Raw genomic sequence first — 13,946 nt, forward strand, 5'->3', positions numbered from 1 at the left:
GGGCGGCGGCGGCGGCGGCGCCTGGGGCTGGCCCCGATGCAGGCACTGGAGGCCCCTGGACAGCCTGCTCGGGCTCCGCGCTGCACCGCGGGGCCGTAGCAGCGGGCGGCGGGACCCAGGGCAGCGCCCTCCGCGTCCACTTCGGGGAGGAGAAGGAGATGCTGTTCCCCTGCGCCCCCTCCCCGGGCTCCTCTCCTGACCGCCTGCAGCAGCCCCCCCCGCGCCCCGGCCGCCCGCTGCCCACAGCGCCGCCTCCCCGCCGGGGCTGCGGAGCCCTCCGTCCCCCCGCTCTCGGGCCGCTGCCCAGCGTCTCCGGACGGGTCGGTAAGTGACCGATGTTAAATTCCTCCCCCCCCTCCCCCGGAACTGGGGCAAGTTACCCAACTTCCTGGGCTTTAGTGTCCTCAGCTAGCCCGGGAAGGAGAAGCCCCCCACTCTTTCCTGCTCGGCGCCCAGGACTGCCTCGGGCTGCCCCGCTGGAAGGAACTTTTCCTGGCCCTCCGAGCTGGGGGGAGAGGGGGAGAATGGGGAGTGGAAGAGGGGGAACGAGGTGGCGGGGAGGGGTTGGTAGGGGTGGGGCGAGGTGGGGGAGTGGGCTCGCGGAAAGTTTCTCATCCCACCCGAGCAGATTTGGGCAGAGAGTTGGGGATTGTGCGGTGGAGGGCAGGGATGCTGCGGGGGAGCCGAGCCCGCTCTCCCCGCAGCCCCCCAGGACGCGGGGCGCGGGGTCTACACCTCTGGGGGCCCCGCTACTTCTGCTTCCCGTAAACGATCGCGGGGGTGGCTGGCCAGCGGCCTCCGGGAGGAGGTGGTCGCCGGGGACAGAGGCAGAGCGACGCGGCCGCGGCGCTTTCTTCTTTTTCTTTGGCTCGGACCCTGGAAAGAGAGCGGGATCCCCCCACCCTCAGCCCCCTTTCCTCCCCTTGCCTAGGATTTTTGGCATTTTGCGGCACTAGAGAAAACGGGAAAGGGTTTCAAGTTAGCTCCAAGTTCCGAAACTCCCGCAGAGATAGATACCCTGCTGGAACCGGGATGCAGAAGGGGCCGGGGAAGGCGAGCCGGGGGGATGGGACTGGAAATCCTATCGCCTGCTGGGGGATAGACTTGCAGGAATACCGCCTGCATGGGCGTTATCCATAGGATCTACACCTCCACACTTCGCCAGCTAATCTCCTGGATTGTCTGTGTCATTTTCTTTTAATTGCATGTTTGAAACAACAAACGCGGTGACTTCATACGGAGCTGCCTCGGGTTCAGAGGAGTCTCTGTTCTGTTTACGGGAGAAAATGGGGCAACTGGGTTTGTTTTCAAGGCGGGTACCTAAACAAAATGTAGGGCTTCCAAACCAGTGGGCTGAGGCGGGTTGGGTTCCGATTATCAGGATTTTTATTTTTATCTAGACGGCTTAGGGTGTGTTGTATGCTGTGGAGCAAAGCTATGGTAAAGAAAAAAAAAAACCGTTGTGAAATAAGCCGCAAGCGTTTGTGATTGCCCAAATTCCTGATGATGTATTTCCAAAAGTTTGAGCGTACTTTCTTAGATTGCAGTGGTTATGTGATGGAAAATTATAACAACATCTGGTTTTATTTTCACAATGTACATGGTTTTTTTTTTTTTTTCTGTAGATTCACTGAGCTGCCCACTGAGCTGGTGGGTTTGTTTTGTTTTGTTTTGTTTTTTTACTTTCCCTGATTGAGTTTCTAACTTAAGCTTTCCCCCATTCTGTACTTGTGCTTCCAATTTGCTGTTTCCAAGTTTTCCTAAATAACCTTTGATAAAACAATGCTAAATGACATGATATGGAGACAAGGCTGTGCACAATTTTGACATTTTCTTAATTAGTTCAGGCATTATGTCAGGAAAGGTGCCCAAGGTACAAAGACAAATGATTCCTGATTTCAAGGAGATTAGGGGGTTGGGTTAAGGGAAAGGGGGTATTTGCAGCTAGCTGGCCGGGACTTTTAAGATAATTTCATCCAATCCCTTTGTTGTACACTTACCTTCTTGGACCATTTGAACTGATTGCTTAAAATTCAGTTGTATTTTGTAAATAATTTCTTTACAAAACAGCCCATTTTTAGTAGCCTAAGGGAAAATTATTAAGATAGGACATCTGACTCTTGCCTGGTTCCTGATACAAAAATGTGGTGGGAGGGGGAAGCTGCATCTCTCAACCCTGCCCTTTAGTGACCCTGAGCAATTCTTTTCAGCTCCTCCCATTGTTAAAAACGTACAGTATCTGAAATCCTTTTTGATGGGGAGTTCTTAGTTTTTGTGTGTGTGTGGCTTGGACCCCTTTTGCAATCTGGCAAATCCTATAAATCATTTTTCACATTAATATTTTTAAATGCATTAAATAAAGTACACAGAATTATGAGGGAATTTAATTATATTGAAATGAGATTATCAAAATATTTCTAAAAATCAAAATATCTGCTGCAGATAACTACCTCATGAGGATAGTTTGTTCCTTTGGTTTGGTTTAGTGCTTAAGGTAATCCACAAGGTAAAAATTTTTAGATAAGGGGATTGAAATTGATCCAGTTTGAATTTAATGACCATTTATACCATTTAAACCACAATAAAAACTCATGCATTTAGGATTGCCCCTCACTTAAAATTTTGTAATTATATTTTTTCAATTGTCAAGCATTTATTTTTTCCCCTACCACATTCCCTCACTGGGGGAAAAAAGAAAGAAAAAACAAACTCTTTTTACAGATATGCATAGATAAGCAAAACAAAGTTCCATATTGACATTGTCCAAAATTCTGTATAGTAGGGCCATAATTTTTAAAATTTTGTCGGTAGATGGGTTGCATTCTTCAGGACTTTGGAGTCATGACCCATTGTAGTGATCAGAATTCTTAAGTCTTACAAAAGTCTTCGTTTTTAACAGTTACAGTATAAAATGTCCCACTCTGCATCATTTTATACATGTTTCCCCAGGCTTCCCTGAAGGTGTCTCAGTTTTCTAAGGATCACTTCTTATAGTATTCCTTTTATTTGTATACTATAATTAGTTCAGCCATTCCTCAGCTGAGGGCACACATTTAATTTCCAGTTCTTTTATCACTATAAACAGTGCCCACTACAAATATTTTTATACATACAGGATCTTTTCCTCCTTTCTCTGAGCTCTTTGGAGTATAGGCCTAGGAGTGGTATCTCTGGGTCATAGGGTTTGTACAGTTTAGTAACCGTGGGGGCATAGTTCCATTTTTTCCCCCCTAATGATGGGACCAATTCACAACTCCACCATATCTGTGTTCCTGTTTTCCCACAGTCCTCTTGACATTTTTGTTGGTCACTTTTACCAATCTGATGATTATAAGATGACCTCAGAATTGCTTTAATTTGCAGTTTTCTAATTATTAGTGATTTTGAGTATATAGCAGGTACCTTAGATTTTTAAGAGGGAAGAAATGCTACCTATTCATTTCCATTGACCATTTGTCCATCAAGAAGACTCTTATTTTTAAATGAGCACATTTTTGAAGTTTGCAAAAATCTAACCAACAATTTAAGTTGGTAGTGACTGGACCTTTTCTATTCATGAGACCTCTTGTGTTCCTTAGGTATACCCATTGAACTTTCTTTGCAGCTGGCATGAGCTCAAAATACTCATGCACAAGGCAGGGCAGGGAGAGGGCAAGGGCAATCGAGGGTTTTGGTCAGATTGGTAAGGTGTGAAGAAGAAGGGAGATTAATGCTTTGAGATCCCCCATTCCCCCTGCGGAACATAGGGCAAATATATTTTGTACTAATAAAAAATTATTTTCCTTATTCAGCAAGTAAGGAACCAGAAAGTGGAGATATGCTTAGTTCAATATTAATAATACAGAACTCTGAATGAAATCAGTTAAATTTTGCCACCTCCTTGGTTACTGTCAGATCCTCCATATTGTCTGTAAGTTATTGACAGAGGGGAGAAAGGGGGGAGGGGGAGGGAGTAGCTGATGGAGTGATTCCAACATTCCAGGTCTGAGGGGAAAATGAAAACATCTGGGAGATTCCTATCTGTGCAGTGCCAATTGCCTGCAAACTACATATCCTGTTCTATCCTGTCCTGCCCTGTTTGTTTCTGTCAGTGAATGAAGTCTGCTAGGTAGAGTCCAAGAAGCATCAATTGGGACTTTCCTGGAGTAGGAGAAAGAGCATTGGCTCTAGAATGAGAGGAAGTAAGGCCAGATCATGCCTCTGAATTTTACTACCTGCTTGGTCATTGGCAAATTACTTAATCTCCTTAAGCATGGGTTTCCTCAACTGTAAAAATGAATGGGTAGGACTAGATCAGGCATTATTAACCATGGTTCCTTGAACTTGTTCTTTTACCTATATATACATATATATATATAATTATTATTTTAATATAATTGGTTTCCTTTGTAATTCTAGGTGATAGTGGTAGCTAAAGCACTCAATCTGGAGTTTAAATCCAGCCTTACACACTACACTAGTCGGGTAACCTCAGGAAGTTACTTAACCTCTGTCTTTCTCAGATTCTTCCTTAGTTTTCTAAAATGGGGATAATAATGGCAGTGAACTCCCAGGGTTGTTGTGACTGTAACATAATAAAGTATAATAAATGAAGTATAATATTTGTAAAAAGTGCTTTCTTTGCAAACTTGCTTTGTAGATAACCGTTACGTAAATGTAATGTAAAACTTTCCAAGAGGGATTCCATAGACTTCACCAGGTTTCCCAAGTTCATGGCAGAAAAACGGTTAAGAACCCCCTGATTAGGATGGTCTTTAAGGCCCCCTGTAGCTCCAAAGCTGTGATTACTGTTCTATTCTTTTTGAAGTATGAGAAACCTCATTAAAAATGAAAATTTTGTTTATTATGCACCAAGCAATTAAGAAACATAAACATTTCAACATTGTTAAGGAATATTAAGGAGTTCCCTGAACTTGTCTTTTTGAGCTGCCATATTTTCCAGAAACACTGGCTCCAGAGTATGCAGGAGGCCCCTGAGCTGACATAATTTACCTTTGTACTTGCTTGGGGTTCCACTTGCAGGTTCATTTCTCTTGTAATAAACCTAGTTTTTCACATAAGTTTCATAAAGTTGTGATTGCAAGAAAAAGGATCATATGTGAACTCGTGAACTTCTGTCTCTTGTATTTTAAGTGCATATTAAGTAAATTTGACAAATTAGCAACTACATTGTCTCACATATGGCCCCTTCTGAGTTGCTTTTGCTTTCTTCTGTGTATTTTTGAATGTTTTATTAATTGGCTTTCCTTTTCTTTTTTGTACCTTACCACCCACTAACTCCCACCTCCCCTCAACAAATAAGTACAACCAAGTAAATAATTGACCTTGTGTATGTGCTCGTGTGTGTAAGTAACTTATTTTGCCCCTCTAGTCTCGGCCAAGAACAGAGGCTGCCAACAGTGAGAAGCTACCTTGCTTGTTTACCCCATTAGAACAGGGATTGTCTTTTGCCATTCTTTGTATGCCTAGCACTTAGCATAGTCCCTGACATATTGACTAGATGACTTCAATTGTAGAGCTGCAAAAAAAAAAAAAAAATCAGAAGTCCTTGGGCCATAGGAAAGGAAAAGGGCCACCAGCAGTGTCAGCACCACCATGGGCAAACAAGTTAGGATTGGTCACTGTGTACATCAAGAGTGCTGAAGTCATACAAGTTTTATCAAGGTTCTCTCAATAGGCTTCTGTTAGAGGAGGCCTGAAGCCTCTATTTTGTTAGTTTGGGTTAGATGGTGGGACAAAATAAGGCACTCACAAGTCATTGAAACAAAAGGGTGTTTGTGCCACAAGGGAACAGTGGCACTTAGTTTTTCCGGAACCCTTGTCTTCATATGGAAATGCATTTGGTCATCAGGGAAGATCTTCAGACTTCCCCTGAGTTTGAGGGGCCCTGACTCCACTGACTTTCTTTGATGAAACGATATAAGGGAGGTAGGGCCAATCAAGTCCCAGAGACAGCTTTGTTACTCTTTAGGGAAAGCTAATTGTATTGCAGAGAAATGGTCATAGTCATATTCATTATTTCTTGTGCCGAAATAACATTCCATTCCCCCCTTCATGGGCACCTACTCTATTCATCATTCTCTTTGCTTTAACAAAAAATGCTGCTATAAATATTTTTGTACTTCTCTCTTCTTTGGGGTATGTGGTTAGTAGTCATATTGCTGTGTCAAAGGGTATGTGTAGTTTATTGACTTTTGTTATAGCTCCAAATTGTTTTCTGGACTGATTGATTCACATTCTGATGATGAAACAGGGCCCTGCTATAGCCTCCTTAAGAGGCCTAGAAGAGAATGAGGAGGCAGCCAGTGAAAGAGGCAAGGGGAAGCAAAAGGGACAAAAGGAAGGTCTCCAGTCCAATGGGGAAAAGATTATGCAGAAGGAAGGGGAGTAGAGGCGGGGAGCAGTGCCAAAAATTAGAGGAAGGTTAAAGAAGATGAAGAAGGGATAACTGCTGTTGGATTTGGTGATGAAGACTTTCAATAGGAAGGGGGGATAGCCAGTGCTCAGTTGCAGAGCTGGAGAGCTCTCAAACGACAAACTTGCAATTTAGGCAATTTTTTAAAGAGGTTAAGTGGTGGTGGAAATGGCAGTGTCTCATATATCTCATCATCCAAACACTACTTGCATGTCTGTTGTGGCCAGGGGCTTTTACAGGGCTGTTTTTCCTTAGAATATCCTCTGCATTTACCAGCAAAGGAAATGCTTTTGGCATATTTCATGTATTTCTCTCACTTGATTTCTTAAGTGTTTTTTTTTCTTTCTAGAAAGCAAGTATATATCACTTATTAACTGTCAGAAGGAGTTACTGTATCTGCTTCAGGGGTTTCATATTTTGTTTGCTTTCTCCCCTCTTTAAAATACTTGAATTCTCATTACACTCAGAGAAGACATTAGGGTTTTGTATATGTCTGTCTTTAAGTTCTAATGTCAGTTCAACTTTTATTTTTAAGCCCCTTTTAATAGTTGATTTCAATGTACAGGTGTTAATAGATGCCTAGAGGCATTTTTTTTTTTTTGCAGTAGTTACTCCTGTTCTGAAATGCTACTTTTTTTTCACTTTATCTTTTTTAACCTTTTCTGGGGAGAGGAGAGTGTAGATCTTCCCTTTCTATGAATTGGTATATTCCTGAGTTTATAAAAAAGCAAACATCATTTTAGCAAAGGAATCCAGGTGTCTGGAAGCAAGTGCCATTAAGGTTTTTCACAACAGAAAGGAATCTCTTCCAATAAAAAGGTTTCTAGAGGTAATACTATAGATTTATAACTGGAAGGGACCTCTAACACCAATCTAGTCTAGCTTCTTTTATTATACAGATGAAGAATCCAAGACCCAAATAGGGCAAAGGATTTGCTAGTTATCCAGGGAAGCCGCAGGGGCAGAATTCTACCCCGAATCCTGGGTACCAAACCCAACAAACTTTCCATTGTGCCTCTCTGCTTTCCTCAAGTGAATGAATGAATAAGAAATTATTAAATGGGGGGCGACGAGGCGGCTCAGTGAATAGAGCACTGGCCCCGGAGTCAGGAGGAGCTGAGTTCAAATCTGGCCTCAGGCACTTAACACAAAAACTAGCCTTATGACCTTGGGCAAGTCACTTAACCCCAATTGCCCTACCTACCCCCCTCTCCAAAAAAAAGCAAAAAAAAAAAAAGAAATCATTAAATGGCTAGTATGTGTTACATATCATACTATTTGGGAAACAGTATCTCTCTAGGGTCAGGGAAGATGGCAAGATGGCTGTGTGCATGAATGTATGGGATGTGGAGCATGGTCTAGTCTAGCATTTGTTGGAGTGGGCTAGGTAAGTTTTGATTCATTCATTCACTAATCTACACGGAGAAGCATTAGGGTAGGAATTTAAATGTTTCAGATGGTTAATTCTGTGTCATAAACCTTAATGGTATTTGTTACTTTTTAACCATAGTAGCTTGGCTCTGAAAGAACATTTTAGTATAATTTTCTCAATACCACATATTTAATAAAAAACAGACATCCTTTAATCAAAGTTCTTCTTTTCTTTAGAGGGCTGTTGGGAGTAAATGGGGGAGAAAAAATACCAGTTTTTCTAGTGGAACTGTTTTCTTCTTTTGCTTGAGCTAAGACACTTTTTTCCTTAAGATCTTATAAAAGTGTTTTTATCCATTGGAGCTAAGCAAATGAGAGCATAACAGATTAGAAGTTATTCGATGAAAGGCAGGGTTATGGAATGTTTAGTGTGCAGAAATCATCTCATGTTAAAGTGCTGTTTCAGTGAGCTTGAACAGCCCTTTGTAATGCTCATTCAATGAAAATGAAAGCTTGTAGAATAAATAACTTTACTGGCAACTACATTTAACTCGGTTTTGGACAGAGGCTCTATTTGAAAGCTCAACGGGGAAGTATAATTTAATGTGAATTCTTTCTATGGAAACCTTATAAAAATGAACATTTCTTAGAATTTCTTATTTTTATTTCCTTAAAATACTTTTTTTTCTGCCTGTAGAATAACAAATTATTATTCTGAAAGTTATGTCAGCTCCAAAGGCAAAGCAGTAGCTCCTGGTAGAAGGAAAGAAATGTGACATGTGTGATTCTGTGATTTAAATGAAAAGGAATATGTCAGATGATGTCTTGAGAGATTTCTTGATCCTGTTTAATGACATTGGTCTCCTTTGGGTGGTTTTTATTCATTCTTGATTTGTGTCAGAGAGGTTTTTTTGGAATGAATTGAAAATAGCTTCTTATAGGTTCATATAATCTAAATTTGATTATTAAGTTTATTCTATACATGTATCCAGCATAGGAGCATAGAAGAATAAATTGGTCTGTGGTCTCATCAGTATAGATTTTCCTTCTACCGGTGCCTGTCGCAGTTCATCAACTGCTCATCCATATGATCTTCTGTTGTGTCCTGTGCAGGGGTTGGGAGTGTACAATGGTCTTTCTTTAGGTTTCCTAACATTATATGTATCCCAAGAATCCTGCATTTGGAGTCAGAGGATTCAATTTGCCAGTCACTGACTACCCATGGGACTTTGGACCTCAGTTTCCTTACCTGCAAAAGGAAGAGGTTGGACTATTTGGCCTCAGAAGACCCTTCCAGCATGAAATCTATTATGACACAATCCTTTTCCAGTCATGTCTCTCTGACATCTTTGATGCTTTGTGCTTTTGATTCAATAATCACCACGTGTGGTAACCTCTCTATGCCCACTATATATTTTTTTCAATTGCCCTTTGAATGGCCCACAATATTGATTCTTCAAAGATTTTAGTTCTCTATGATTTATAACATAGCATTATTATAAGAATATATTATATATATATATATTATAAGAAGAATATCAGTGTTAAAAATAGGATTTTTTTCTGTAAGAAACTTGACTTTGTTCAAAGTACTGACAGGCTCCTAAATGTTATCCATCTTGCTTACTTCCTACTCTCCAATTCTAGGCCCAGTTCATTGTCCATTTACAATGACTGTTTAACTGTGAGATCTGTATAACTATGAGATCGGGTCCTACTTAAAGTTTGCCAAATGTCATGCACTTTGACAGAACGTAAATAGTCTGTGTAGCTGTATTGCATGAAAGAAGTGATAGGCCATTTGGAAAGTTTATTGAAATAAATTAAAGTGCTAAGTTTAATAAGAAGTGCACATGGTTTTTTGGGCGACTAGAGGACACAGTGGATAGAATGCTGGGCCTAGAATCAAGACTCATCTTTCTGAGTTCAGATCTAGTCTCAGATACTTACTAGCTGTTTGAATCTGGGCAAGTCACTTAACCCTGTTTGCCTCAGTTTCCTCTTCTGTAAAATGAGGTGGAGAATGAAATGGCAAACCACTCCAGTATCTTTGCCAAGAAAACCCAAAATGGGATCATGAAGAGTCAGACATAACTGAAAATATTGAACATTATCACTAATCATGAATAAAAGGAACAGTACTTTATATACATGAATGATGAGGTTCAGACATTTTTTAAAATCACAAAAAAATGAGTAGGTTAATATTTAAAGTTTAAGTATAATAAAAATAGCCTATCATAAAGAACATCAAGTAGGAAAAGTCTCAGACTTGGCATCAGGAGACCTGGTAGTAAGTAGCTCTGCTGCTTACTGCCCATGTGAGACTACACAATTACTTCATATCTCTGGCCCTCGGTTTCCCCATTTGTAAAATTAGTCAGTTTTACTGGATGATCTCAGAGATTTTTTACAGCTTTCAGACTGGGTCATCCTCTGTCCTTCCTACATAATGACATTCTGTAGTATCACTCTCACTACGGGTCATCCTGATTCCTTTTTAGCGGCATGATGCTGTGTTTCCATTGTGATTTCGAAAGGAAGCATGTTTTATTGTGATCACATTTATCAATAATAACTCATGGACACAAGATATGTTTGTAATCTTGAGGTAGTGTTTCATAAGACACTTAATAATGTTACAAAAATCTTCTAGCTCCGCAGGCATTTGAAGACTAAATAATGGTATAAATTTTTCTTTGAAAAAATAATAACCTTATGGTTCTCCACACGTAAAGATAATAACTACTTATTTACTGGCAGTAAGACATGCCAAATGAATTATTTTTCAGATAACTGGTGATTTTTTGCATATTTATGCACATTGTTTTTCCCCGTGTCCTTTGAGACAAATAGCAAGATGGCAGGCCACAGTTACACAGTCTGAGAATATATAATATAACAAACTAATTGACCTGCATAGCGATTAAACCCAAGATTTTTATCTCTACCTAAAATCATGAAGGCCACTGTAGTTTCCCTCATTCCATTTTTCATGTGGGGAGACTGAGGCACAAAGACATTAAAATGCTTGGTTGCCCCAGCAGAGTATTATCTGCTTCCTAAATTTTCTTTTTTTTCTTTTATATTCTTTTTATGTTAAGGATTTAAACAGAAATATACAAAGAGGATTGTATGTGCTATTACAAACTCCTATTATATACAATTTACTTTGTAAGTTTATATGAAGTTTAACATAGTTATAACAAAATTACCTTATGTTCTCTTCTGAACTTTTAGTTTTCTATATATTTCCAAATCTTTTCTTGATGTCCTTATCTTTTTTGCATTTCTCTCACTATCCACTAATATATCCCTTCCCCTACCCCAATCAATAGAAGCTTTTCCTTGTAATAAAGAAGTATAGTCAAACAAAGGGAATTAACCTATTGGCTGTATCTGAAAATGTATAGGTCACTCTGCACTCTTAATTCCTCACCTTTCTGTTAAGAGGTGGCTAGAACGCTTCACTGGTCTTCTGAAATGATGATTGACTATTACTATATGTCAGCCACTGTGAATGGATCTGGTCCCTGCATTGATCAAAGTTCTGTCGTGTTTCCATAGCTCTTTTTTTAATGTTATTTTGGTTTCCATGTACATTATTTTTTCTGGTTCTGCATATTTCAGTCTGTATCAGTTTATACAAGTCTTTCCAGACTTCTCTGAATTCGTCATATTTTAAATTGCTTTGTAGCACATTATATTCCATTAAATTATGTATCACAATTTGTCCAAACATCTCCCATTTGTTAAGCAACTACTTAGCTTCCAGTTCTTTGCTATGGCAAAAAATACTGCTATAAATATCTTTGTATGGATGTCTTTGGCCTTCCTCTGGGTATGTACCTAGTACTCATTTCTCTAGGTCAAAGGGTAAGCACAGTTAATGCTTTCTAGTTTTCCCAGACATTTTTGCTTAATAGAGTCCTTACCCAGGGATTTGGCATCCTTGTGTTTATTGTGCATTCTGCCGGATGCTTCAGGGTTCTGTGTGCCTAATCTCTTTAATTGAACATCTTTCTCATTTTTTTTGCTTATTTTTTTTCATTTTGGTAACTTCATTTAAAAAAATTTTAATTTATATTTTAAAATAACTTAAAAACTTAACTGAACTTAAACAAAACAAGCATTTCTGTAACATAGTAGAATGGAAAAAAAGATGATTGTACATGAAACTGCAAATCTATTCTCTACAACTTACTATTCCTTTTAAATATATAATAAAGTTATCATGTAACTCCCCCCCCCCTTTTTCTTCCCTTGTTCCCTCACTGAACCCTGGAAGTACCTTATGATTAGATGATGTTGCAGGTTCAGGCTTGGTGTCGGGATAAAATGAGGTACTCAAAAAACACCAAACACATGACAAAGGAGGTTTACTTTGCCCTAACACACGCAACAAGAATATACAAGAATACAGTAATACTCAGCCTCTTGGGGATGCGGTTCCTCTCCCCCATTTCTGCCTGGAAATGTATCTAGTCATTAAGTCATCAGGGTAATTCAACTTGAGTGGTATCAGGCACTCTCTAGGTCTGAGAAGCCTTTAGACATATGGGGCTGGGAGCTTTTATGCCCCTGGATCAGAAGCTATGTCAAGAAAATGTTAGTCCTATTACAAATGAATAGATTTAGAGTTAGGAAGAGTCCAAAGAACTTATATCTCACAGGAGGAACAAATTATATTGAAAGACATAGTAACTCCAGTTTATAGTTCCCTCATGTTGGATCTGGAAACATTAGGCATGCTTAATGATTTTTGTTATCTATCTATAATTAATAGAACAATGGACTTCCAGATACCTAAATGTTCTGAGCCTCCCAAATTGCTTCATTCAGATCTTACCTCAGACACTTAATGTCTTTCTCAGTTCTTTCATCTATGAAATGGGGATAACGTACTACCTACTTTCCACAGTTCTTGTGAGGTTGAAATGAAATAATGTGTGTGAAACTAGCTATTATTATTTTTTATCCTTCTATGCTGAAATTATTGTTTCAATTAAGTTTTAGTTGTGTTTCCAGGGTTCTCTTAACAAACTACCAGACCATCTACAAATAGCAATAACTGCCTTTTGTTTCTGTGTATGCATATTTTTTTTTCTCCAGGTAGCTACAACAGTGAGCACTGTCAAACAAAAATGGTGGCCATGGCTATTACTGTTTAACCTCCAATCTTATTAAAGCAACTTCTAATATCTCTTCATGGCAGGTAATGCTAGCTCCTGATTTTAGAGTTCTTAACTTGGGGTCTGTATATAATAACTGTATTTCAATATAATTGGTTTCTACTGTAATACTGTGCTTTTTTTTTTTCTTTTTGGAGGGCAATTGGGGTTGTGACTTGCCCAAGGTCACATGGCTAGTTTTTGTGTTAAGTGTCTGAGGCTGGATTTGTACTCAGGTCCTCCTGACTCCAGTGCTGGTGCTCTATGCACTGTGCCACTTAGCTGCCCCTAATCCTGTGCATTTTACACTTTTTCAAATGCTATTCTGAAAAAGGGGTCCATGAGCTTTGTCAGAGTGCCACAGGGGTCTGTTGCACCAAATGTTTAAGCAGTCCTGTTTTATAGAGATACTTTTTATCAAATTAAGGAAACCAAAGTCTGGTTATTCCCAACTTGAACCCAGGTTTTCTTGACTTTGAGCACAGCTCTGTATCCACTACATCATTCCATGGTATTGCCTTTTTTAATGTCAATGAAACACTTTACTGACGAGCTTCTATGATTAATGTTAGTAATAATAACAAAATAACATAACCTGCCTTTAGTAGTAATATTTATTCTTAGTTGCAATTATTTCTGGGATGAGGATTTGACCCTGTTTCACTGATTTAGGGAATCCTGGATGAGGATAGTCTCCCTAATAGTGAGCATTGGTGCCTTCTTTGCAATTTTTAGCCTTAGAATTAGTTAGAACCCTGAGACATTAAGTGAGCTTCCTCACTCAGGGTCTTGTGTCTGAGGTAGGTTTGAAACTCAAGACTTCTTGGGTTTCAGGTCAGCTCTATCAATATGCTAAGCTGCCTCTAATTATCCATGGCCTCATTTTGGCGGCGGGGGGGGGGGGGGGGGGGGGGGGGGGGGGGGGGAGAGAAGAAAGAAAAGAAAAAAAGACACAAAAATGGTATTCTCTACACAGCGAACAAGAAGAA

The 13,946-nt window shown here is 39.8% G+C and overlaps 1 protein-coding gene across 14 annotated transcripts in view; it reads left to right on the forward strand.

The window, feature by feature from the left end:
- Window positions 1–13,946, forward strand: part of PTPN13 (protein tyrosine phosphatase non-receptor type 13) — a 204,622-nt gene that overhangs the window by 354 nt on the left and 190,322 nt on the right. For 10 of the 14 annotated variants that reach the window (XM_069093268.1, XM_069093278.1, XM_069093296.1 and 7 more), the window contains exon 1: window positions 28–324. The exons of 1 other annotated variant lie outside the window; for it this stretch is intronic. In XM_069093268.1, the coding sequence (XP_068949369.1) occupies window positions 159–324 (166 nt within the window). In that variant the 5' untranslated portion in view covers window positions 28–158. Of the gene's footprint in view, window positions 1–26; window positions 325–12,982; window positions 13,002–13,946 lie in introns of those variants that run through there. 3 more of the 14 variants (XM_069093313.1, XM_069093317.1, XM_069093300.1) reach the window with 3 other exon arrangements.

Source organism: Petaurus breviceps, unplaced genomic scaffold, assembly GCF_028583685.1.
Source record: "Petaurus breviceps papuanus isolate PSGF00001 unplaced genomic scaffold, PetGlider_PUasm1.0 126, whole genome shotgun sequence".
Lineage (NCBI taxonomy): Eukaryota > Metazoa > Chordata > Mammalia > Diprotodontia > Petauridae > Petaurus > Petaurus breviceps.